This window comes from Orbicella franksi, chromosome 6, assembly GCF_964199315.1.
Source record: "Orbicella franksi chromosome 6, jaOrbFran1.1, whole genome shotgun sequence".
In the NCBI taxonomy this organism is placed as follows: Eukaryota; Metazoa; Cnidaria; class Anthozoa; order Scleractinia; family Merulinidae; genus Orbicella; species Orbicella franksi.
In genome coordinates this window covers 27549367-27574382 of record NC_138150.1, presented here as the reverse complement: position 1 = coordinate 27574382, position 25016 = coordinate 27549367, and the positions used below count along the sequence as shown (strand labels likewise).

The 25016-nt window shown below is 39.0% G+C and overlaps 1 protein-coding gene across 1 annotated transcript; it reads left to right on the top strand.

Annotated features, from left to right (window-relative positions):
- The first annotated feature begins 3189 nt into the window (after nt 1-3189).
- Nucleotides 3190-18914, top strand: LOC145488929 (uncharacterized). The gene is made up of 10 exons (XM_081467784.1): nt 3190-3253; nt 6871-7127; nt 7503-7617; nt 8285-8407; nt 9266-9388; nt 11068-11193; nt 12515-12637; nt 12804-12926; nt 17570-18074; nt 18467-18914. The coding sequence occupies exons 1-10, from the start codon at nt 3190-3192 to the stop codon at nt 18849-18851; spliced, it is 1944 nt and encodes a 647-aa protein (XP_081323910.1). The 3' UTR covers nt 18852-18914.
- The last annotated feature ends 6102 nt before the right edge of the window (nt 18915-25016 follow it).

Below are 25016 nucleotides of genomic sequence, written 5' to 3'. Positions count from 1 at the left end.
GATGAGGAAACTGTTCGACTAAGCAAACTCGGATCGGCCGAGAGCAAAAATCCCGCACAGCTACAAAGGACGATCTAGTTTCATCTCAGTCTCTTTTTTGGCCGACGACGACGAGAGAATCAACGACAGCTAGCGCCAACAATTCTGTCCTTGCGAAAAACACCTCAAGGAGTTGAGTGTTTTGAGCTGAACCGAAGTAAGCCCGGTTCTTTACCAGCCACGAAAAATCACAAGGGTGGCCTCGGAGATTCTGAAGATGAATCTGACGCTAAGATAGTTTCTGTCCTTGACTCTAAATCTGGCCAACAATGAGCTCCACACATACAACTCGAAATGCCAAGGTTTTCAAAGCAAGGGAATCCTGAAAGGGGTCTTGTGGAGAAAAATTTTGGCACAACGTCTGTGTCACATTGCGATCAAAGCTTTCCGCGGCATTATTACAACGGCAATGTGCAAGTACACAATTATTCGGCTCTTCTCCATGACTCGAACTTGAACGCTTTTCAAACTTTCTGACCAGGGTTATATCTCCTTCATTTGATAGACTTTCCTTGAATTCTACGTGATTGTAATTCCATTCAGCAAATTCGTTTGCTTCGCTTTCAAATTTTTCATTCACCTAATTTTACAAACGGCGCGCATGTCATGTGATTTCCCACTTGTTGTTGTTTTTGTCACATCGACTTCCGGTCGTTTTGTGAAATTAAAATCCAATAAAATTAAGCTATATTTCCAAGAATACAAAAGCACCGAATTTGATAAAACAATTATTCCATTCGCGCTTGTTGGATATAAGATTGGTTATAGCCAACTCCGCCCTACTATTAACTACTTAATAACCGAGAGTGAAGTCGTTACGGGAAAATCTCAAACTGAGGTCTTGCCGTATTGACCGAGCGATAGCGAGGTCAATACGGTAGGCCGAGGTTTGAGATTTTTCCGTAACGACCGAACGGTCGAGGTTATTAAGTTGTTTATTATATGGCTCACGAGTTAAAGAAGAAAAAAATATTTGAGCGGAAGTCGTCAATTTACATCCGGCGATGCGCGCGTTTACCGATTCATTCATCGTCTCAAACCCAGGGCAAAACTACACAGTCAGTGAACTTTACCACTGTATTTCTTTACGGGAAAAATGATTGTCATAGCCCTCAAAAAGGTATTTTAGTATCGTGGTGCCACAACTTGATGAGGGAGTTTTTCCAGCTTTTGTGGCGAAACGTCAACGCATATAGAAAAGACAGAAAGTGCTTCAAAATAGTCCAAACCAACGGTCTTTCGGTGAAAGAAAATACTAACGCTTCAGAATGCACTGCTCAAAATAACTCGATCTTCGCTTTCGCTTTCGACAGCATATCTTGGCCTTCTTCATTCTGGGACTTATGAATGAACTTTCCAAGCCTTGTGAGCGTCTAAAACTTCCTGCAGGTATCAGAAACACTGCTATCGACAGAAACCGCCCGATTGTTTACATCTGATGATCCTGGAAGCTGATTTACACTTGCTTGTGTTAAAGCGAGGGAATCTATTTGATGAGAACTGAAACGGAGTTCAATATTTCGGTAACTGTTGTGACTAAGATGATAACTTATAAGTTTCTTCGTGGTGTTTTGCTCAGGATACGTGACACATCTGCCGACGGTGTTTTTCACTTAGTGATTTTAGCTTTACTCAACACTCGGCAAACCTTGATTGTTTTTCACTAGTGCCCGCCAAGGTTACCGGTAAGTCAAAAACGACTTCTATACAGATTTTATTAAGGAAAAATATTTAAACTTTTAGCTACTCGGAATTATATTTACTTTTCTTACTGATTTTAATCGGCTTTCATCGTTTCAATGCGCTTGAATTTTCCGAGCCGGGCTCTTCCTAATTTGCATAATCCGTAATCGGCCCGTGGGCATTAAGGCTGCATAATGACCGCTCAGATCTCGCTCCTAGCCAATCAGAGCGCGCGTTATATCGGCCACAAGCCAAAGCCATATAATAATTACTCATATCCAACGGACGCGCATGGAATAATTGTTAAATATGGGCTATATAGGTATCTGTATGTGAGGCCCCAAAGAGTAGGGTTTTTCAGCTGTTTGGGTCATAAATAGGGTATCGATTTTGGCCATTTTGGTTATAAATTGGGTATGGTTTTAGCACTCTAGTCTTGAATTGGGTATGTTTCTTAGCAGAAGCTACTTTTTCATCAGTATCAATAGGACCTTCAACAAAAGCCCTTCATAACGTATGTTTACGGCAACTGTGTCAGCCGCAACGGTTATAAATAGGCCATCGAATTTTAAGTCAGGTCATAAATAGGGTAGCAAAAAACGCAGATTTTGGTCATGAAGAGGGTAAGGGTTTTGGGAAGGGGGCCGCACACCCCAACTCAACTTTTCTGGAAGTCCCCCCCCCCCCCCCCTGGGCCAATTACCAGGGGCCGAGGGCAAATTCCCTACCCCACGCGCGCCGATCATTAGATTTGGCAAGATTTTCTTATTTCAATACTGATAGTGAAAAAGCCACCCATCAATATTTTGGACTAGTGCAATCTTTTCAGTATGACCGATCGACGACAATCATTGCACCTTTTCCATTTTTATCTACCTTTTCCCGGAAAATATAAGGAGTTGCTAATACATGAGGGCGGAAGAAGCAGACATGGACCTAAAATTCACTTTTCCTTTCCCGTTAGCAGCCGTTCGTTTTTCATAGAAAACACAATGGAAGAAAATCAAAAGATGGGACCAAGAAACCTTCCAAAAAACGTCCATATCAAAGTGCGTACAGATGTTGAGAGGCCGATTTCTCAATTTGTGTTTATAGGACTAATACCTTTCCCATTTTTTCTGACGACACCAGAATTATTGGCCATAAAAATAGTTTGTCTTTTATTTCTCCGCCTCAAGAAACATATGGTTAAGTAATGGGACATGCACTCTTAATGGGGTACTTCCACAATATATGTGACATATGTGACAAACCCTTTTCACTGACAGAAAATGAAGGAAAGTTATTTTTGGTACCGAAGTCGAGTGGACCGCTTTTAGCGGGACAGCCACTTAAAACTGATGACTCGTGCAGGTGTCGAAGTTTAGCTCATCATAGTACCCAAAGTTGAACCGGACGTTTTAGCTTCTCGCTGGAATAAGATATTTTGAAGCTGTTTTGCAAAATTTTCACGAGACCGTCTTAGAGATGCTCGTTGTATCTTTTTGCTTTGCTGTCGTCTTGTTGGCTTCCTTGATCCCACAAGCGCAAGGTAAGGTTGTCTTCAGTCAATGTTTGAGAATATTTTTTTTAGTGCAGCTCGTTTTGTTGTTATTAACGTGTAGCAAAAGGATGAACGAGAGTTTTCAGCATCCTTGACTGACCCAATTCCACTTAATTAAGGCGTGCAGACGAAACTTTTATTAATATATAGCTTTGCCGCGGTCGGAATGATAATTAATCAGCCAACACTTTGCGCAGATTATGAATGCTCACAACATTTACCTGTTTTAAAATTTTCTACGTGCAAAAGAAAAATAAAAACACCTAAAAAAGCCTAAAGCGTTACAAGTAAATTTGCAACTTATTTGGGTACAAAGCAAGGCATGTTAAAAATCGTGACAGTGAAACTGCAACGGCCTAAAGCTGTAGAGTTGCTAACCATGTATATGAACTTTTTCATGTTACTATCGTCATTAGAACGTAGCTGGAATCCTAGCACAAACTGACAAGCTTCAGACTTTGCAATAACTGTAGCCTACTTCTAGGACAATAGAACACGTTTTTCAACAAAATTCTCAGATTTATATCCATAATATTACTCTGTTGTAGTCTTTCATAGCATTTCTATTCCAGATCCGTTTTCATCGCTTTTTTATCATTGCACCTGTCGAAGGCGGCAGTTGCAGGAGTCGAAGCTCTAAACATTTTTAACCAGTGAATGGTTTCATCTCTCAAAAGAGCAAAAAAAAAAACAAAACTGATATTACCAGCAAAGAATTTAATGGTAAGCAAACTCAAGCGTTTAACGAACACCTAAAGAGATTTTTTATAAAAGGTTTATTTGAAGGCAGCAAATGCAATCGGTGGCGAAATCTAAAAATACTGTTTTTCAATGATGATAGTTTAGGGTCGTTAAGTAACCAAGTGAACGAAATGTCCCAAAAGCAACACAGCGAGGTCTCTTCTGTGCCCGCCGTCGGGCTGTTTCTAGCCATTTGATCTTTTGTTTTGTTTCCTTTTGATTCTTCTTGTTTACATATGAGTGGCTTAAATTTAATTCTTATCAGTACCCTGAGATCCACTGTAATTGGCTACGCTGTAGTGGTCTCCCTGCCTGATAAATTTTCCTGTATTTAAGTTAAGTATTTTAGTTAGGCGAAGTTAAATAAATAATTGTCGAATATTGGGGTAGATTTCCGTCATTGGCGAAAACAATTTTGAATATGAATTTAAAACTAAGCTCAAATAAATACCAGTTTCTTTTTCCTATAGCTCTTTTTGCTTTTACGTACAGTGTGGAAAACTAAACTGAGCCAAAATTTGTTGTTGGTAAAATGTTAATCAACTGTCTGGGGTAAAACAATTTTTTTTTTAATTAGTCACTTAATTAAAACGTTAACACACCACCGAGAGGAAGTTTTAACTAACACTTAACTTGAACAGGGGACTTTGTCATGTCCATTCAAATTTGTTAAAATAGTGTCATACTTTTATCATTTTGTCAAAAAAGTTATAAGATGGTATAAACGGGATATCTTGCACTTCTCTGCCCATGTGCGGCGATCTGATCTTAACCGAAGGTACAATTTTCAAAGTTGGCCTCAGTAAGGAAAATTCTGTTCCATTTATCCATTGATCTTGTGAGAACACTGACAGTTAATTGAAGTAACAGTATCCAATAATTTAATAAATTAAATGCCATTTGTGGAGGGTTTACCCAGCATAGTTTGTATTTATTGGGAAAGATCACAGTGAAATGTCCACGAGGAAGGTATACGAAGCGACGCGTTCCATGCAAAGAGTGAAAGATAGGACAACGAGGTTTCCAAACAGAAAAGATTATTATAAAGCCGCTCTCAGAAAACACAAATTGTCCCGCACTATACGAGGTTCTGAGTCGTACAATTTGTTTTGGTTAAAAACCTTCCAGTGTCATTCAAAGCCGTACATGCAGATTACGTGACAAGTGTGCGTCATTTCCGAGTTACCTTGTGCCTCTGTTTTAAAACGAGTCTTCGTGCAAAACCTTTCACATGAAGATGAATTGAATTTTCATGAAAGTGAATCTTCAGGCAGAACTCATTTTCGAATAAATGGTTTCGCACGAAGACTTGTTTTGACAGAGAGGCAAAACTCAACTGGGAAATGGCCTATTATGACCTCGGGATTGCTGTTAATACTGATGTTCAAATATTATTTTACTGCAGGTATTAGGCAATGGAGGCGGCATGTTCTTTTGTTTGAGCTACATTAGAATTCAATCTGTCATTCTGTTATTCTCCAACCAATCAAAACAAAAGAGACCAACGAGTTCATGATTCGCGTCACTCTCAAAACCCTGCATATGACATGAAAATACTGATGTATTACGACAAACAGCCCAGCTAGCGTCGACGACATCGAGATAGCGCGCTTTTTTATTTTTCATCGGACACAGGTAACAGCGCTAATCAAAACTCCTTTTCTAAAATTGAATAAGGAATTTCGTGTTTTCACGTTAAACTCTAGAACACTATATATCACGTTAATTCTGCAACATCATCGCCTTCTTATTTAGAGTACAAACGATGTCATGACAATACGTCAACATCATAGCATTGTTTACCATGCAAAAAAGATTCATCCACCAACCACAGTTCAGAGGAGCTCTTTTGTTGCTGTGACCACCAGTGATTAATCTGTAGCTTATTTCTGGAGCTGGTGGTTAAACAGATTAACAAGTTAAAACTGATCATTGACTCATGCAGGTTTTTAAATTTAGCTCATCATAGTACCCAAAGTTAAACCGGACGTTTTAGCTTCTCGCTGGAATGTGATATTTTGAAGCTGTTTTACAAGGTTTTCACGAGACCGTCTTAGAGATGCTCGTTGTATCTTTTCGCTCTGTTTTCGTCTTGATGGGTTCCTTGATCTCGGAGACGCAAGGTAAAGTTGTCTTCAGTCAATGTTCGAGAATATTTTTGTTTTAGTGCAGCTTGTTTTGTTGTTGCCATTACCGTGTAGCAAAAGGATGAAGGAGAGTTTTCAGCACCCTTGATTGACTCAATTCCGCTTAATTAAGGCGTCCAGACGAGACTTTTATTAATATACCGTATAGCTTTGCCGCGGTCGGAATGATAATTAATCAGCCAACACTTTGCGCAGATTATAAATGCTCACAATATTCACCTGGTTAAGGTTTGTGAAAAAATTGGCAAAATTTGGATTATTTACGCAACAGACCCATTTCTACAAAATATGACTGAGATCGTTTGCCCCCGTTGACTCACCTTTGATGTTTTTAACTATAAACCCCTCTGGACCATGCTGAATTACTTGCGCCAATTTTTGAAAATCAGGGTAGTGTTCGACACGCTTTATCTCTAAAACGAAGTCGGTGACCCCCAATTTTTTTTTTGCATTTCTGTCACAAGTAACTCATTATCTGATTGCCGTAAAAATTTTCATGTAATAGCTTTATTAACCCGAAAACCTAAGAGCAGCCTCACGCCGTAAATATGCTTAAAAAAGTTAAAGTTTCTTTGCAAGGAATAACTCGTTATTTAAAATAATATAAACATCTAAATTGACTCAAACAGAAAAAGAGATTTATGAACTCACTTTTCATCTCATTGTTATTGTCTTTAGATGTTAACATAAAGGTATGTCAAAATTTTCATTCTTCAGGTCACTGTCGTACATTGCGATTCACCATTGATCCAATCCATGGTCAACGGCTGGAAAATCACGTGATACGAACTACTGACGTCATCAATGAGCATACCTGCCGACTGAAATGCCATCTGGAGCCAAACTGTGTCAGTTATAATTTTAACAAGAAGGAAGAGGCAAATGGACGACACAAATGTGATCTGAATAACGCTACTTATGAACACTTAGACGACCTCGCGAAGAACGAAAGTTATATGTATCGCGAAGCCGAGGTAATCATGAAGATAATAACTGAAGGTGGCTGGCAACAGTTTCCAACAGTTTCCAAGACTTAGATTTTGATGAGTCATTATAATTACTCTTTATCAGTTGTTACAATCATGGTACAAAAAAAAAACTGTCAAATCATTAGTAAACACATTGTAATCATTTTCATGATAAAATAAGTTACCACAACAACAGTATGACCTACTAAAATACCCTTTAGTAAAATATCCATCAAACTCAGTGACCTCCATTTATTATTATTATTATTATTGTTATTATTATTATTATTATTATTATTATTATTATCACTATTATCATTTTAACTTTTAAGTGTCGTTACCATGTCAATGTAACGGCTGTTTTTGTTCTTTTCTTTGAAGAATGCTTGTGCAAAGAAACCTTGCAAGAACAACGCAACCTGCCAAACCGGTTTTACAGACAGATATTACCAGTGTTTGTGTATTCCCGGATTTATTGGCCATGACTGTGAACACGGTACTACACACATTCTTTTCTTATTAGTGGTCTTACTCAACTTAGCAATAAGAATTTTTAGGGGCTTAAACACCAAGAAGGAGAACTTAAAACAGGGAGTTGCAACTATAAAAGTTAGCTTGCTGTTGCTGCTATCATTATTGTTGTTGTTGCAATTACTACTGCTGCCGTTGTCGGATTCTGCTTTTAAAACGTTTAGCAGGCAGCTCATGCTAGGAGATCACACGGAATATAAGAACAATAATACAGGATAATTTAATAACAATTGTCGTTACGAAACATATATTTCACAGGAATCTTTTTATTGTGGTAGATATTGACGAGTGTACCGACGGAACACACAGCTGTGGTGTTTATGCCGTGTGTAACAGTACACCGGGATCCTACAACTGCACGTGCAAAGATGGATTTTATGGAGATGAAGTAAAGTGCACTGGTAACTATCTGTAACACAATCTCGTGCATCTAGTTGAAACTCAGTATTATTTAAAAGCGAGTTATTTTATCAGACATTGGTAAGTTAATTTATATCGTACGTGTGTGAGGAAATAACTTTGCAACAACTTCTATGTGAGCCGGCAATAACACACTATGTCAGGGCGAAAAGTTTGCTAAGCACACCATTTCAATGAAACGTTTTGCATTTAGATTCCTTTTGTTGCTTTAGATATCGATGAGTGTACCAACGGAACTCACAACTGTAGTGTTAATGCTGTTTGTAACAACACTCGGGGATCCTATAACTGCACTTGCAAAGATGGATTTTATGGAGATGGAATAAAGTGCATTGGTAACTATCTGTAACACAATCTCGTGCATCTTGTTGAAACTCAGTATTATTCAAAAGCGAGTTATTTTATGAGACATTGGTAAGTTACTTTATATCGTACGTATAAGTGAGCAAATAACTATGCAATAACCTATATGTGAGCCGGAAATAACACACTTTATTATATGGCTTGTTCATGTAGTCAATATAACGCGCGCTATGATTGGCTAATTGTAGGGCATTATACTCCCGTAATGCCCTCGGACTGATTACGGGCTTGAAAAAACAATACAAAAAGCCATATAATATAAACAACTTGTTAACCTCGAACGTTCGATCTTAACGGAAAAAAACTCAAACCTTGGCCTTGCTGTATTGTTATCGCTCGGTCAATACGGCAAGGGCTCGGTCTGAAATTTTTCCGTAAAGACATCACTCTCGGTTAATGAGTAGTTAATGTCAGGGCGAAAAGTTTGGTAAGCACACCATTTCAATGAAACGTTTCACAATTAGATTCCTTTTGTTGCTTTAGATACCGATGAGTTTACCAACGGAACAGACAACCGTAGTGTTAACGCTGTGTGTAACAACACCCGGGGATCCTATAACTGCACTTGCAAAGATGGATTTTATGGAGATGGAATAAACTGCACTGGTAACTATCTGTAACACAATCTCGTGCATCAAGTTGAAACCTTAAAAGCGAGTAATTTTACTGATCAGACATTGGTAAGTTACTTTATATCGTGTATGTGAGGAAATAAGTATGCAATAATTTATATGTGAGCCGGTAATAACACTCTATGTCAGGGCGAAAAGTTTGGTAAGCACACCATTTCAATGAAACATTTTGCAATTAGATTCCTTTTGTTGCTTTAGATATCGATGAGTGTAGTAACGGAACACACAACTGTAGTGTTAATGCTGTTTGTAACAACACCCGGGGATCCTATAACTGCACGTGCAAAGATGGATTTCATGGGGATGGAATGAACTGCACTGGTAACTATTTCTATGTGTTTTAATTTTATGAAAGTAATAATGACAAAATTATAAACTGGACAACACACACGACCCACCGTAACTGATACACACGAACAATATGAGCGGCTTATTGATCTGTATGCCTTTCGGCTCGCCATCAATAACAATTACAAAAAACAAGATCTACAAGAAGAACTGGTATGTAGTTGTTATTTCTTGTTCCCATTCTAAAACATAAGTTGGGGGAACTTATGCGTTGAATCTTCTTCTGCCGCGTTTTTTCGATATCGTGAGAATGTCACAAAATGTAGCTCTGAAAATATTTGAAAGAAATGCCCCAAGTGCTTCTTTTCGCTACATTTACACTGCAAATTGATAGGAAATACTTAAGCAGATATTTCTTGTTAATTGGAGTTAGGTTAGGACAGAAAAATGGCTTTTGTGTTTTAGTGGATGTTCATGAAATGGCCCAAAATGGCCAAGAAAGGAATAATAGGCTGCCCAAATGGAAAAAAAATCGACGCGCTGAACGCGAACTATGGCAGGCTGAACCGGGAAACATGTTCGAATACACGTATAAAAAGCCCAAACTGTCGTTCCAGCAACTCTCTAAAACGCGTGCAGGATAAGTGTAACGGCAAAACCAGTTGTGAGTTACATGTAAATAACGACTTGTTCGGTGGCGAGCCATGTGGGGGAACATACAAATATCTGGAAGTCAAATACAGATGCCTGGAATGTATCAATTTAGGTAAGCGAGAAAACGCAAAAAAGTGCGGTTTGAATTATGCGTCACACTGCTCATAGTAGGCAGTGTTTTGTGCAACTAGGCTCACCAATGCTGTTACGACACACGTTGTAGGAAACACTGCAGCATACGTGTTTCAAACATAATACCACGAACAACATAAACTATCGTTCCAGCAATTCTCTAAAACGCGTGCAGGATAAGTGTAACCGCGAAACCAGTTGTGAGTTACTTGTAAATAAAGACTTGTTCGGTGACGATCCATGTCGTGGAACGTACAAATATCTGGAAGTCAAATACAGATGTTTGGAAAATATCAATTTAGGTGAGAAAAAGATAAAACGCGTCTGAATTATGCGTCACACTGCTCTTACAGTAGGCAATGTTTCATGACCTTGGCTCGCCAATACTGTTATAACACACACGCAGGAAACGTTGCTTAGTGTTAAATCCTTCATAAAAAAAAAATCATTTGAGCTGTTGCCGCAAGCTTTGGCTATGGAACACGACTCTACTTCGTTCAACTGCGTTCGTTGCAACAAAAACGTCGCGAGACTGGAGGGCCTGGTGGGTAACTCAGTATTAGGTGAGCCACGTAAACAATTGAAATATCTGGGTAACAATCACAGCTGTCTGCAATATGCACTGAGGTATATGTAAGTGAGGCATTCGAATTCTGTGATGCATTTGAGTAAGCGGCGAAAATTGGCCTTGTTTAATAATCACAAATGTTCCGTTCAAACGTACCATTTAACGTTTCCTCCAAGATTTACTGAGGCATGTTCTTAATTTGGAGTGAACATCACCTTTATGTTACGTCGATCTAAAAACGCGTAGTGTGCTTAATTGCATTCGCATTCATACGATTACCTACACTAACTTATTGATCTTCCTACATCGAAACATTTCTTTATAGTTCCAAATTGAACTATTCGTCTTGTTTTGTTAGATATAGACGAGTGTACCAACGGAACACACAAGTGTCATATGAATGCTGTTTGTAACAATACCGCGGGATCCTTCAACTGCACGTGCAAAGATGGGTTTCATGGAGATGGAATAAACTACTGCACTGGTAACATTTAAAATCATGCTTTACTTTGCTCTGATTAGGGTCTCACACTCGAAACGTGGGCTTTACATCTTGAAGAGGCGGTTAACTTACTTCAATCGTCTTTCAGGACTTCCATTTGATAAATAGCTGAGTGTCTCACTTGACCGCCGGCATGGCGCACTGCAGAAGAGTTTCTTTAGAAGCTAAAAACGGTGCCAATTTATAATGGAATTTGCATGTTTCAAAGTTCAAGTTCTTTTTGTTGTTTTAGACGAAGACGAATGCACTAACGGGACAAACAACTGTAGTGTTAATGCTGTGTGTAAAAACACCCAGGAATCCCATAACTGCACTTGCAAAGATGGATTTCATGGAGATGGAATAAACTGCACTGGTAACTATTGCTATGTGTTTCAATTTTACGACAGTGAGTAATGACAAACTTATAAACTGGACAACACACACGACCCACTATAATTAAGCCTGGTTCTCATATGCCGCCGACATACCTGGGACACCGACGGCCTGAGACACCGTTACGGCATATGTGAACATTTATCGCTGAATCATAATCTATCTCAGGCATTGACCGCCGGCTTGCCTGCGAAGTTGAGCTGAGTTCAACATCGCAGGCAAGCCAGCGGTTATCGGCGATGAAAACATTTTACGTGAACATCATCTGCGGGCGCAACGTACTCCAGTAAAACGATTCGATCAATATTTACAGGTAAAATGGTTGAAGATTGCGCAATTCGATTTACATTTCGCGCAAATTTGAGTACGTCGGCATCCATCGCAGATGCGCCGGGGACCCGCTGAGACAGAGCGCCGAACGTTGTCAGTTGCAAACGTCGACTACGTCGCAGGTAATTCGGCGGGATATGAGAACCAGGCTTAAGAAAACGTTCACTTTTCTTATGGAAATTACGAAACAAAGAGCTCAAGGCTTACTAGCGGGACACAAAACTGTAGTGTTAATGCTGTGTGTAACAACAGTCAGGGATCCTATAACTGCACATGCAAAGATGAATTTCATGGAGATGGAATAAAATGCACTGGTAACTATCTGTAACACAGTTTAATTCTCGTGTTCAAGTTCATCCTTCAATAGCGCAACTCCTTACTCCGCCTCGTCTTTGCTCTGACGAAGGACTAATGCTCGGATAAACGTCAGCTGCACAAACTGTCTACGGCGGTTTATTTACCGGCTTTTTCAACTTCAAGCTGCTAATAGCTATAAGAGTCTCCATTCACACTGACCTCACTTTAGAAGCTAATAATGACTGTGCTTACTTATACTCCAACTTATTTAAATAATAAAAAATTCTTTTTGTTGTTTTAGATATAGATGAGTGTACCAACGGAACACACAGCTGTGATGTTAATGCTATGTGTAACAACACCCGGGGATCCTATAACTGCACATGCAAAGATGGATTTTATGGAGATGGAATAAACTGCACTGGTAACTATCTGTAACACAGTTTGGCTTAATGCATTTCATCAGATCTAGGTAAGCTTTCATATGAGGTTTCAGAATGAGGCACACTATTTCAGAGATAAATTCTCGTGACCATAACCTTTCAATAAAAAAAAGTGTTCCGGTGATACTTCTTTGCTTTTCTTTTTAGATATAGACGAGTGTGCCAACGGAACACACAGCTGTGATGTTAATGCTGTTTGTAACAACACACGGGGATCCTATAACTGCACCTGCAAAGACGAATTTCATGGAGATGGAATAAACTGCACTGGTATCAATATTGTTGTCAATATGTGTTAAAATTAAGGAGCTGTCTTATAAGGAAATTAATTGTTCAACTTGTCTATTAAAGTTCAATATTCCCAACCACGGTTGAAAAGAAACAATGTTCAGCCGATTTTACACTGCACATGCACTTTCACTGTCACGCAATACGAAATTTTAAAAATCGAAAACCATTCAGTGGTTAAAGTCAAGAAATTTTGATGTTATAGAAAAAAATCTCAGCTCATTTCGGCTAATCAGTGATTCAGTTAATCAATCGTAAATCCTCTTTCAATTCATGATCGTAACTAGCGTTTGACGTGCTTGGGTTCTCGCAATTTCTTCTATAAAAAGAGATCTTCTCCTCCCGTGATTGTATGTACAAGAAGTCAGTCACAAATTACTAGATGGTGATGCACCCCGTTAGTACGTGTATTGAAGGAAATCTTATACCGACTCTTTGGGAAGCGTCAGACTAGTTAGAGGGACACAACAATTCAAGATTTCCTTTCTTGCTTATGTCTCTTTCTCCTCCTCTTACTTTTTCTTTTATTTTCTGCAGAGAAGCTACAGTTTCTTGTCATTTGTGAAGGGAAAACGGGAGAAATAACCTGCCAAAACGGAAGAAAAATCAGCATACTAGACGCGAACTTTGGAAGGCTGGATCGGGATACGTGTCCAGATTCAAGAATCAATACGACTAACTGCCGTGCCAGCAATTCTCTCCAAATCGTACAGGACAAGTGTAACGGCAAAACCCAATGTCAGCTGCTTGCGGCAAACTCAGTGTTTGGGGACCCGTGTGGAGGAACATTCAAGTATCTGCAAGTCAAATACACATGCCTGGAATAGTGGAGATAAAACTAAACATTTTAAATTTTTTGTGGTTTATTTTAGTCTGCAGACTCATATTGTACTTTTTTCTAGTTATTCTCTCCTCTTTCTCTGCTGTAAAATATACAAGAGTGAATGAAGTTACCATTGCTACGTTGTTGCAAGTAAAGCACCCTGTCTCATCGGATCCCCAAAGTTAAGCCGTGTTCGGAGGGACTAGTACTTGGGTGAGTCACGTACTAAAAATACCCGTGTTGGAAGATTTCTCAGGATCTTTTCCAAGACCATATCAGGATTGAGACAGTGCTGTGGTCGTTCAAGAATTTAGCTGTTCATTTCGAAGACGTGTCATCCAGTTTAACTATCGGCTATGGAGTCCCCCAAGGATCTATACTGGGCCCGATTTTGTTTGTGGTATACATCAACGATCTCCCGCAAAGTCTGCCAAAGTCGTCAATAGGCATGTACCCTGACGATACGGTTATGTACTATTCTGACTCCAGCGCAGATATCATCAAGCAGGCTCTACAAAACGATCTAAACAATGTCGAAAAATGGTTAGCAAGCAACAAGACTCAATGGATGCTGTTTGGTAGTAGGCAAAAACTAGAACATTGTCCAGACCATAGATTAGAACTCCATGGGAAAGAAATTGAAAGAGTATCAAGCTTTTGTTACTTAAGGGTTACACTAGATGAGAATCTCTCATGGAAGGAGCATGTAGAATTGGTTTGTAACAAAGTGAGGAAGTGTCCCGCTTGCCCACTTTGTAACAAAGTGAGCAGGCGTCCCGCATACGACCTTTCCTCACCGTAAAAGCTGTTAAATGTGTGTATAATTGTTTAATAAAGCCGATGTTTGATTACACTGATACGGTATGAGGTGGGCTGTAAATCGGATGCCGTAACACCTTGCAACGCCTACAAAACAGGGCAGCACACATGATACAAAGGAAGGCAACGACCGAAGAAGCTTTCAAAATGTTAGGGTGGGTTGATTTGGAACACATAGGAAAGCCCACAAATGTATCTTAGTTTTTAAATGTCTAAATAGCTTAGTTCCTTCGTATTTATCAGATCATTTTATTAGAAATCTCACTATTCACACTTACAAGACAAGACAAAGGAACGACATTTACCTACCGAACCCTAAGTTAAAGCCAGGGTGTAACACATTTAGATTTTCAGGCGCGGTTCTTTTTAATGGTTTACCCACATCAGTAAGAGAAGCCACGTCGCTTTCCATTTTTAAGAACTCTCTTAGTTTTCATTTTAGCCATTAGTTTTCTACCAATATAATATTTAGATATACTTTGATTGTTCTCTTTTATTGTATTGATCTAGAAAAATTGTACTTCATAGATATGTAATTTCCTTTTTATTCAATTTTTAAACTCCTTGCACATAACTTTGCGGTAATTTTTAAATTCTGAATTTGTTATCATGTAGACTTAATTTTACGCAAGGCCCCTTTCTAAATGACTTAGTTCCTTCATATTTATTTGATTATTTGATTAGAAATCGCACTATTCACACTTACAAGACAAGACAAAGGAATGACATTTACTTACCGAACCCTAAATTAACGCTAGGGTGTAATACATTTAGATTTTCAGGCGCGGTTCTTTTTAATGGTTTACCCACATCAGTGAGAGAAGCCACGTCGCTTTCCATTTTTAAGAACTCTCTTAGTTTTCATTTTAGCCATTAGTTTTCTACCAATATAATATTTAGATATACTTTGATTGTTCTCTTTTATTGTATTGATCTAGAAAAATTGTACTTCATAGATATGTAATTTCATTTTCATTCAATTTTTAAACTCCTTGCACATAACGTTGTGGTAATTTTTAAATTCTGAATTTTTTAATCACGTAGTCTTAATTTTACGCAGGGCCCCTTTTGCCCTGATGGGGCTACCCTGCTTAAAAATGACTTGACTTGACTTGATTTCATACCGGGGTATACTTGTCACCCCGCCAGACATCAGTTCACAAACGTCTCTTTCCTTCTATATTTTAATATACTACTTGGTGACTTGGTGAAATGGGTAGGGTTAATGCTCTTTAATTTATCGATCAAACAGAAACATTAACATCGTCCTCCCGGGGATACCAAGAGCATTTGGCTAAGTGATGTGCCCGGGCCGGGGGGGGGGGGGAATTTGTCGTCTGTGGTAGACATTGGGGTTGGGCCGTTTACAGCCTTATTGGAAGAGTAAAGGTTTTCAAAAAAGTTGCCTCGTAATCATCATGAAGCTAGCTTTTGAAATACTTAGTTTAATTCTTTAATTAAAATTAAGGCAGTTCCTTTGTCAGTGGACCGAGTCGACTCAGTTCAATTGGAGCAGGGGAGGGATTGTGGGTGGGCAGGTAGGCTTCGTTGGGTGAGATGTCTGTTATTCTTTTTACCTGTTTTTATTTCCTCGCGGTATGTGCCAAACTTTGATTTGATGCTATAATTATCTATGAAACGAATATGAGAATATATCGAAGTGCTTATACTGACTGACTAGAATTCATTCCGCTTCGATGAAATATCTGTTGTGATCTCAGTCTTCTATAAAGTGCTGTCTCAGCTTCCTCCTCCTCCAGCAACAAGTCTCTAGGGTTAACCAGGGTTTCTGTACAGTCTTGTATTCTCCTGGTCACTGTGACGGCAGAAAAAACCCTGCAAGTGACTTTTGCTCAGCTATTTTCCTCTATCAGCCGATTGTTCTGCATATCCTTTAACACAAGTCCCGCAGGAACAAATGTACCAGCCGGTGAGAGGGTTCAAGGGCTGGTAACATGTACTGATGGGTCTGAGATCAATCCTTGAAGGGGCTGGGGGTGAGGTCTGGGGCATCTTCCACCGGGAAAAGATTGAAAATCTAGACACGGTCTAACGCCATCTGATGCTTTTTAGGACACCTTTGTGAGATACTTTTGAGATGCAAGCCTAATTTAAGTCATTTTTTGAACATGATACTGACCACTGTGGTATAAAATACATTAACTAACCATAAAGTGCTCAGCCGTTGATGTAACGCAATCCCCAAGTAGTCGCAGAAGAGCGAAAATCAACAAGACGTCTGGAGAAAACGAACATGACAGGCTTCCAGGAAAATGCTCTAGCCGACAAAAACGTTTCAAAGATTTTACCTCACATTAGTGGAAGGATACAGCGGTTCTTTTATCCTCCAAAGCTTATCAATTCTAATTCACTTTTAATACTTCCGACTGGTAAGTCGAACTGTAATATAATTTGAAACCTTTTCGTTGAGCCTAGAGGATCCTGGCGGTCGTTTGGGTGGGGCCCCGCCCATGCCGACAGCTGGGTCTATCGGAGCTGTGTGTCGTGAACATGTCTAACCAATCTCTACGAAATCATCATCGAGAGTTTCTGACTGTCTCTCTTCCTTCACACAATGGTCCCCGATTACCAAATGTGACTCGAGCAGATTGTTTCCTATTTTATGCCATAGTTGATTCAGATATATTTGAATTAAATTAAATTCTTTCCGAAAATAACGAGCACCGAACATATTCTCACCAAAGTGGTTTTTTCCGTGGAATTTCTTAATCATGGTTTATGGCGCTGGTCTTAATTGTCAGGAGTTCCCGTGTTCAAAGTTACGGTTATGTCTTTTAAATAGCCCGACTATCCCTATTGGCAAGTGGTCAATCAAGATGTTATTTTTTTTCTTTACTTGCAACAAATTAGGGGTTTTGCCACATTTCTATCGTTAGATGGCAATTTGGTGCCTGAGCTACAGTTTTGAGGTACGTAATTTGTTACCTGAACTTCAGACTGTTGATGTTTCTTAATTACTCAGGATTCAATGCTATCTTTACGAATCTTGGAGCAAGTGGAAAAGATGGTCCAACGTCACTCGGTAGTCACTACACAGATCAGGATCATGACGATCAAGTTACACTGTCCAACAGTATTCAACAGTGGACTGTGCCGTACACTGGTCAATACAGAATAGAAGCAGTAGGAGCAGCAGGTGGGTATGATAAAAACCAGGATAGCGCCCAATACAGAGGAAGAGGAAGAGGTGCAAGAATGGTAGGAACTTTCAACTTATCCAGAGGAGAAATGATTCAAATTCTTGTTGGTCAAGAGGGAGGAATAAGAATCCACAAAAGGATCCGGAGTTCTGGAGGTGGTGGAGGAACATTTGTCGTGAGAGGAAGCGATACGCCTTTGATAGTGGCTGGAGGAGGTGGAGGCCTCAGAGCTCTGACATCAAGACACCAGGGATGTGATGCTAGCGCAGAGACGTCAGGGAATCCTGGGTACAACTCATGGTCAGGAGGCAGCAATGGACACGGTGCAATGATTGGTGATGATAAGCCGTCAGGTGAGAGTAAAAATGAGAATGATTATATTCACTTCACCAAAGTCAGTTTCCCATAACACACATTTAATTAGACCTCAGTCGATTCATCGGCTTTAATATCTATCTCAAAACTTTCTTCATGTTTGGGAAAAGCATTTGTTCATCGGCAGTTCAACTTTAGCTGTCGAAATACACTTTTCAAATGTCGGAAACTGTCGAAAATTTGGTTGACAGCAACAACAAACGCAACTGTTCACTTGTTATTGAAAGGTACAAAAAATATCATGATAGTTTGACAACCCTCCTTCTTTATGGTGCGTGGACAAACCGGATAATCTTTTTAGGCAAACCTCCATTGCATGACACTGCTAAATTTAGAATCGTTAAATATACGAATGGGAATGATTCAGCTAATTTTATTTTTTCAGGTGGTGGCGGCGGCGGTTTTTACTCCAGTGGAAGAAGTGGAACGACGTCCCACAAGGGTGGAGAAGGGGGTAAAGGATTTCTTCAAGGAGGAATGGGTGGACAGAGTTTCGTGCCGTTTCTTAATGACGGTTCTGGTTCTGGTGGTTTCGGTGGGGGTGGTGGTGCGTGTTACGGTGGAGGGGGTGGTGGAGGATATTCCGGAGGAAGCAGTGGGAAACATGTAGATGATTCTTGTGGAGGAGGGGGAGGTTCTTATAATGTTGGAAAAGATCAGGAAGATGATTGTTGTTATAATACAGCTGGTCATGGCCTGGTAACCGTTATATTATTGCAGAAAAAGTAGAAAAAGAGCCGTACACAACGACATTATGCACTGTAATTATATTTGTTATAGATTGTTTTAGCTGGCCCGCTTTAACTAAATAAATTAAATATATATTGTTTTTTAACAGTGGCTTTTTTTTAGGTACTTTAAAGTACTTTGAGAAGAACGTTTGCAACAAGCTTAGGGGTGGAGAAGGGGGTAAAGGATTTATTCAAGGAGGAGTGGGTGGACAGAGTTTCGAGCCATCTCCTAATAACGGTTCTGGTTCTGGTGGTTTTGGTGGTGGTGGTGGTGCGGGTTGGGGTGGAGGGGGTGGTGTAGGGTATTCCGGAGGAAGTAGTGGAAAATTAGTATCTGATTCTTGTGGAGGAGGAGGAGGTTCTTATAATGCTGGAAAGGGTCAGCAAAATGATTGCTGTAATAATACAGCTGGTCATGGCCTGGTAACCATTACATTACTGTAGAAAAAATAGAAAACGAGCTGTACACAACAACATTATGCAGCTGTAATTATTTTTGATGTGAAGTTTATATGAAATAATTCATATATGAACTGCGGTTGTAGATGAAAGTGAAGAATGATCATCGCAGTAAATTTTCCAATTTAAGCAATTGGAAAGAAGAAGCCTGAAAAAAAAAAAATCAGGGCTTCAACGGGATTCGAACCCGTGACCTCCACGATACCGGTGCGATGCTCTACCAACTGAGCTATGAAGCCACACATTGGGAGCGAGGCCACTTAATTGAGTTCATATCTTCCCGTGAGGAGTGAAATGATGTGAAGTTTATATGATTGTCTTAACTGGCCCGTTTTAACTCCTCCTCTCCGTTGATAATTACTTAATTTGACAATGAAATAAACTCCTTGTTAAAAGTGTTTGTTTTTTTTTTTTTGGATATATATTTTGTGTTGTCGCACTTAGTCGCAACCAGTTTAATCAAAAATCGTTTATACCAGGTTCTACTAGGCATATGATCCAAAGGGGATTACTCGCTACAGGTAAAATGCTTTTCCCATTAAGTCCGAGATCCCATTACGCCTGAGAGTAAAGTACTTTAGCATATCCCCTTTTTGTGCGTTTAACTGTTATATAGATTATTCCCAGTCGCGAAGTTTTCGATAATTTCAACGTTCTCCAAAAAATAAAGCGGGTCGTTTTCTTTTGACCAGTCCACATAAGCCGTGTTTACTTGGTCTGCTCGGAGATACTTGAAATAATTCCTGTAGACTTGCTGGTCGGTTGATGCCACGTTCTAGCTACTGCATAAATACATCTAGTCTTCATGATTTGTTTGGCATAAAGTGACATCTCTCTTGTAATATGAACGGAATAGTGCCAATCTAGCTAGCAGCACTTTTTAGGTTTCCTTTGAAAAAGCATGCATAGGTATTACGCTGGCCGTTTTGGGATTGATGTTAGAGTAACGTTAGTGACTTTGTTTTGGCAGTTTTTAACGGTAATGAAGCGGTGCAGATTTTCTTAAGATATAATATTCAATAACTGGATCAAAAATCAGGTTCGAATAAGGAAATTCTTCTTAGTGAACTCCAAAAATGATGTAGTGTGAAGTCGAGCAATATATATGGGTTATTGACCAAGCGTGAGGTCAAGATGGCTGAATATTGGCCAAGTCAGCCTTTTTGCGTGTTTATGGAGCGAGACGAAGTCGAGGTCGATATATAAACACGCAAAAATGAACGAGGTAAATATCCAGGCATCTTGACCGAACAAGCTTGGTCAATAAAGGATTTATTATATGAAAAAAGAACACTGTTTTTTTTTTTTACGGGATACAGCGGGTAATTCCGAGCGGAAAAGATAGCGCCAATCAGAGCACCTAGCCATGTAAATATGTAAATACATAAATTCTCCTCACTGGTCCCTGTGCACTTCTCAGTAGTAGTAGGGAGAAGTTGATAGGTGGCCTTAAGACACTCAATTTGTATACAGGTGTCTTTCAGGGCTCATATTTTGTAGATCGAGTTTGAGACTTTTCAAATTACAAAGTAAAGGACAAAAGTGAACAAGAGAACTTAAAGTGGAAAGCTACAAAAATAAGTCAAATCAAACAAACAGGCCCAGAACTTTATGGAGTGACGGTCGAATTTCGTTGTGATTTTAGATTATTCGTTATCATAATTTATAATGATTTAGGGCAAGATGAAACGGATCCTGCGCTCTGATTGGTGCTATCTTGCCCGCTTGCAATTACCTGCTGTGTCGCGGAGGAAAAAAGTGTTCTTTGAAATATATGTTTCCTTTGTTTTAGTGGCATGCCTGTAAACTAGCCAAGCTTAGTGGTTGTATAGCTAAGTGCATGATCACTATAAATAAGATTTACTTTTACTTTACTTTTATTTATTTATCTAAGAATCTGTTTACACCCAGGCATAAACTGACAAAATTAAAAGCTGTTAAGTTCATTGGACTAAAAATGATCTCTACACGAGAGTTACTTGTAAGTTTCAAAGTGGACGCTTGTTTTAATTTTTACCTTAGATCTAGGCTTTCAGTTTTGTTGTTGGTTTTGAATGAATTGTTGAAATTTTTCCCGCTAAACAGTGTAAACGATATAGTAACTTGTAACAGCATCATAGCTAGTACTGGAAACTCTGTATGCAACTGTCAATAAAAAAAGTTGTCCAGTCATTTGTTTTTGAAATTTCAGGGTGCTGACTTTTGTAACTTCGGTCACTTCAATACAATCGACGCTCTCCTTAAGAGCGCTCTTCTAAGCGACCAGCTCTGGTCGTGACCTACGTTGTAAAAATCCGTTTGAACTGTCACCCAAACACTGTAATAAATAGATCTCGAAAGTGACCTTTCCCTAAGCGACCGTGACCACTTTTGGCAATTACCAGCTGGTCTTCTTCCTGATTCGCCTGAGTGTGGTTTGCGTGAGTCAACACCGTGATAAAATAACCACTTCGTGGTCAAATTTACAGTGATATAACATATAAAGTGGTAATCGTGATTCCTTGACTTTCAATAGCTATTTACATTTTACAAGTTTTATTCTATTTAGATTAAAGTTCTCGTAAGCGATCAGCATTAGTTACCACCACTTTTTCAAATACCCGAAGACCCGAGATCTTCGACTGTATTTGAAAACCAATGAGAATATAAAATTTCAACTTACTTCTAAGTTGAAATGGTATGTGTTACTGTACTGAAAACTAAAAGGCTCCAACAATTGACTGTTTCCCCTTTGACCGTTTTCTTATTGTATTTTTTTGCCTGTTCAAACTTGAGGGTGGTAGCGGCCTTATGTTATTGCATTCTGAACTCCTGATCTGAAGGTTCGGATTAAATTTTCTTCAGACAGCGTGCGGCACTCTTTTGCGCATGTGCGATGATCTGACAAAGTTGGCTTCAGTGAGGAAAAACCTGTTCCACTGACAACAGTAAAACTAAATTAACAGTAGTAACAGTATTTAATAAATTATTTGTCATTTGTGGAAGGTTTTCATGGTATATTTTGTATTATTTTGTGAAGATCAGAGAGAAATGTTCACGAGAAAAGGTCAGCGACGAGACGGCTCGTTCATTACAAAGAGTCAAAGGCGAGAAAATGACGCTTCCAAAGGGAAGAGATTACTGTTAAGCCGCACGAGGAAATCTTAAATTCTCCCGCGCGATACGTGGTGCTTGGTCGTACAATTTCTTATTGGTTAAAAACCTTTCAGTGTCATTCAAAGCCATACATGCAGATTACGTGACAACTGTGCGCCATTTCCGAGTTACCTTGTGCCTCTGTTTTAAAACGAGTCTTCATGCAAAACCTCTCATATGAAGGTGAATTGAATTTTCATGAAAGTGAATCTTCAGGCGGAACTCATTTTCGTATGAATGATTTCGCACGAAGACTCATTTTGACGCAGAGGCAAACCTCAACCGGGAAATGGCCTATTATGATCTCGGGATTGTTGTTAATACTGACGTTCAAATATTATTTTACTGCACGTATTAGGCAATGGAGGCAGCATGTTTTGATTAAGCTACATTATAATTTAATTCGTCATTCTGTTATTCTTCAACTAATCAAAACAAAAGAGACCAACGAGTTCATGATTCGCGTCACTCTCAAAACCCTGCATATGACATGAAAATACTGATGTCGTGCGACAAACAGCCCAGCTAGTGTCAACGACTCCGAGATAGCGCGCTTTTTTAATATTTCATCGGACACAAGTAACAGCACTAATCAAGTCTCGGTATCATATCGATCTTGAGCAGATGTTGAAGAAAAATCGCCAAAATATTCGTCAAAATGGGCACTGAAAGTTGGAAACTTCCATTAAAGTAGGTCTTCTGCCTGAAGGAGCTCATAATCGTCATTCAGAAACTGTAATTAATTAAATTCGTCAAATTTTTTTGGAAAAACACTACAATAGCAGCAACGTTTTGGCAATAGTAGTTGCAAAATTCTCCACACAATGGCTTTTTGCCTTTCATTTTCCTAAAATTTTATTGATTAATTTAAACTTATCTTGAGATCTGATTGGTTGTTTTGTTTTACTGTCCCATTTTCATTGGCTGAGAAAAAGATGCGATTTATTGCAAAAATAGCGCGATTCGTGAATAAATCGCACCACTGAGAGCCAATCAGATTGCATGGATAACCAGTGATTTCAAAATGGATTTAATAAAATCTTTAAAATTTAATTTGACGTATTTTTCGCAAAATTATTATAATTATTCGATGTTCCGAAATGTTCCGGGATGTTCCAGAATGTTCCATGTTCCTGGTTTTATCGACGCCCCCTATTTTGGCTAATTGCTTAATCAAGTTATATATAGTTCACTGAAATTCGCTCTTCCGTGACCGACTTCTGCGAACAAAACAAGATGGACGTTTGCTGTTCATAGATCGACCACTGTAGTGTTTGTTTGTCTACCAGTGTTATGATCTGCAAATTTCAGACAGGTAGCGAATAGCGTTAATAGTGTCACTTAATTTATCAAACAACCAAAGTAAAAAAGATGGATTTTTTCCCCCAGTATGATTGAAACGCAAACGCAATTTTTTCCTCGGCTAATTCAATTCAAGAAATTCCGGGTTTTCTTGCTGAGTTTGAGAATATTGTGTAAGAACAAATTTTGTACGCAGCTAGAAGAGCTGAGATGCCGTCACGCACTTAGTAGTTTATAGCACTGTAGTCACGTTCTTTACCAGGGATGTCGTGGGTGTTGCAATGCAAATGAAAAAAAATATATATATTTATACTAAATTAAACCAAAGAAAAAAACATTTTCCTTTATTTTATCCACACAACGTTTCAAAAATTGCTTTCATCGGATTGTTGAAAACGAATATTTACTCGACAGTGACTATCCGCGTCATGCAATTGTTTACATCCCAACGGCGGATTTTGGGCAAAATCTATGAGAAACACAGGCCAAGGCGGGCGACTTAAAACCATTTGCCCAGAGATATTTTTTGATATCCTAACAGGTGGGTGTATGTTTAACCCGTAGAAAGTGTTTTTATGGTATTTAAAGTTATAGCCCATAGAAAAATATGGGGACGCTTTAATGCAATCATTAGGTTGCAACACATCATAAAATTTTGCGTGTCTGTTTGATCTCGTTTCGGGCTCAAAACTAACTTCGATTTATTTTATTTTTCGCTCAGTCATACCACGAAGACCTGAACTAAATATAAAATCCATTGAAAGATTCTCAAGTAGCTGTTTTGTAGAGCGCGAAGCAATCAAATATTCGAAAAATTCTCCAAAACCGGAAGTAGAATTTGCGTTCAATCGGGGCGAAATTGTTTTTGGCATATTTCTACCAAAGAAAGCTGTATTAGCAGAAACTAACTATGGTCTGTTTCTTTTCTTACTAGGACCTATCTATGGGCAAAATACAAGCGAAATCAATTTTTCGACTTGTGCCATTGATAGGCGATTTAGATCGATTTTTATAGGCATCCACTCTTAATAAGTCACTTCAATAAAACGTTAACACACCACCAAGAGGAAGTTTTAACTTACACTTAACTTGAACAGGTGGCTTTGTCATGTCCATTCAAATTTGTTAAAATACTTTCATGCTTTTATCATTTTGTCAAAAAAGTTATAAGATGGTATAAAAGTATATCTTGCACTTCTCTGCGCATGTGCGGCGGTCTGATCTTAACCGACGGTTTAATTTTCAAAGTTGGCTTCAGTGAGGAAAA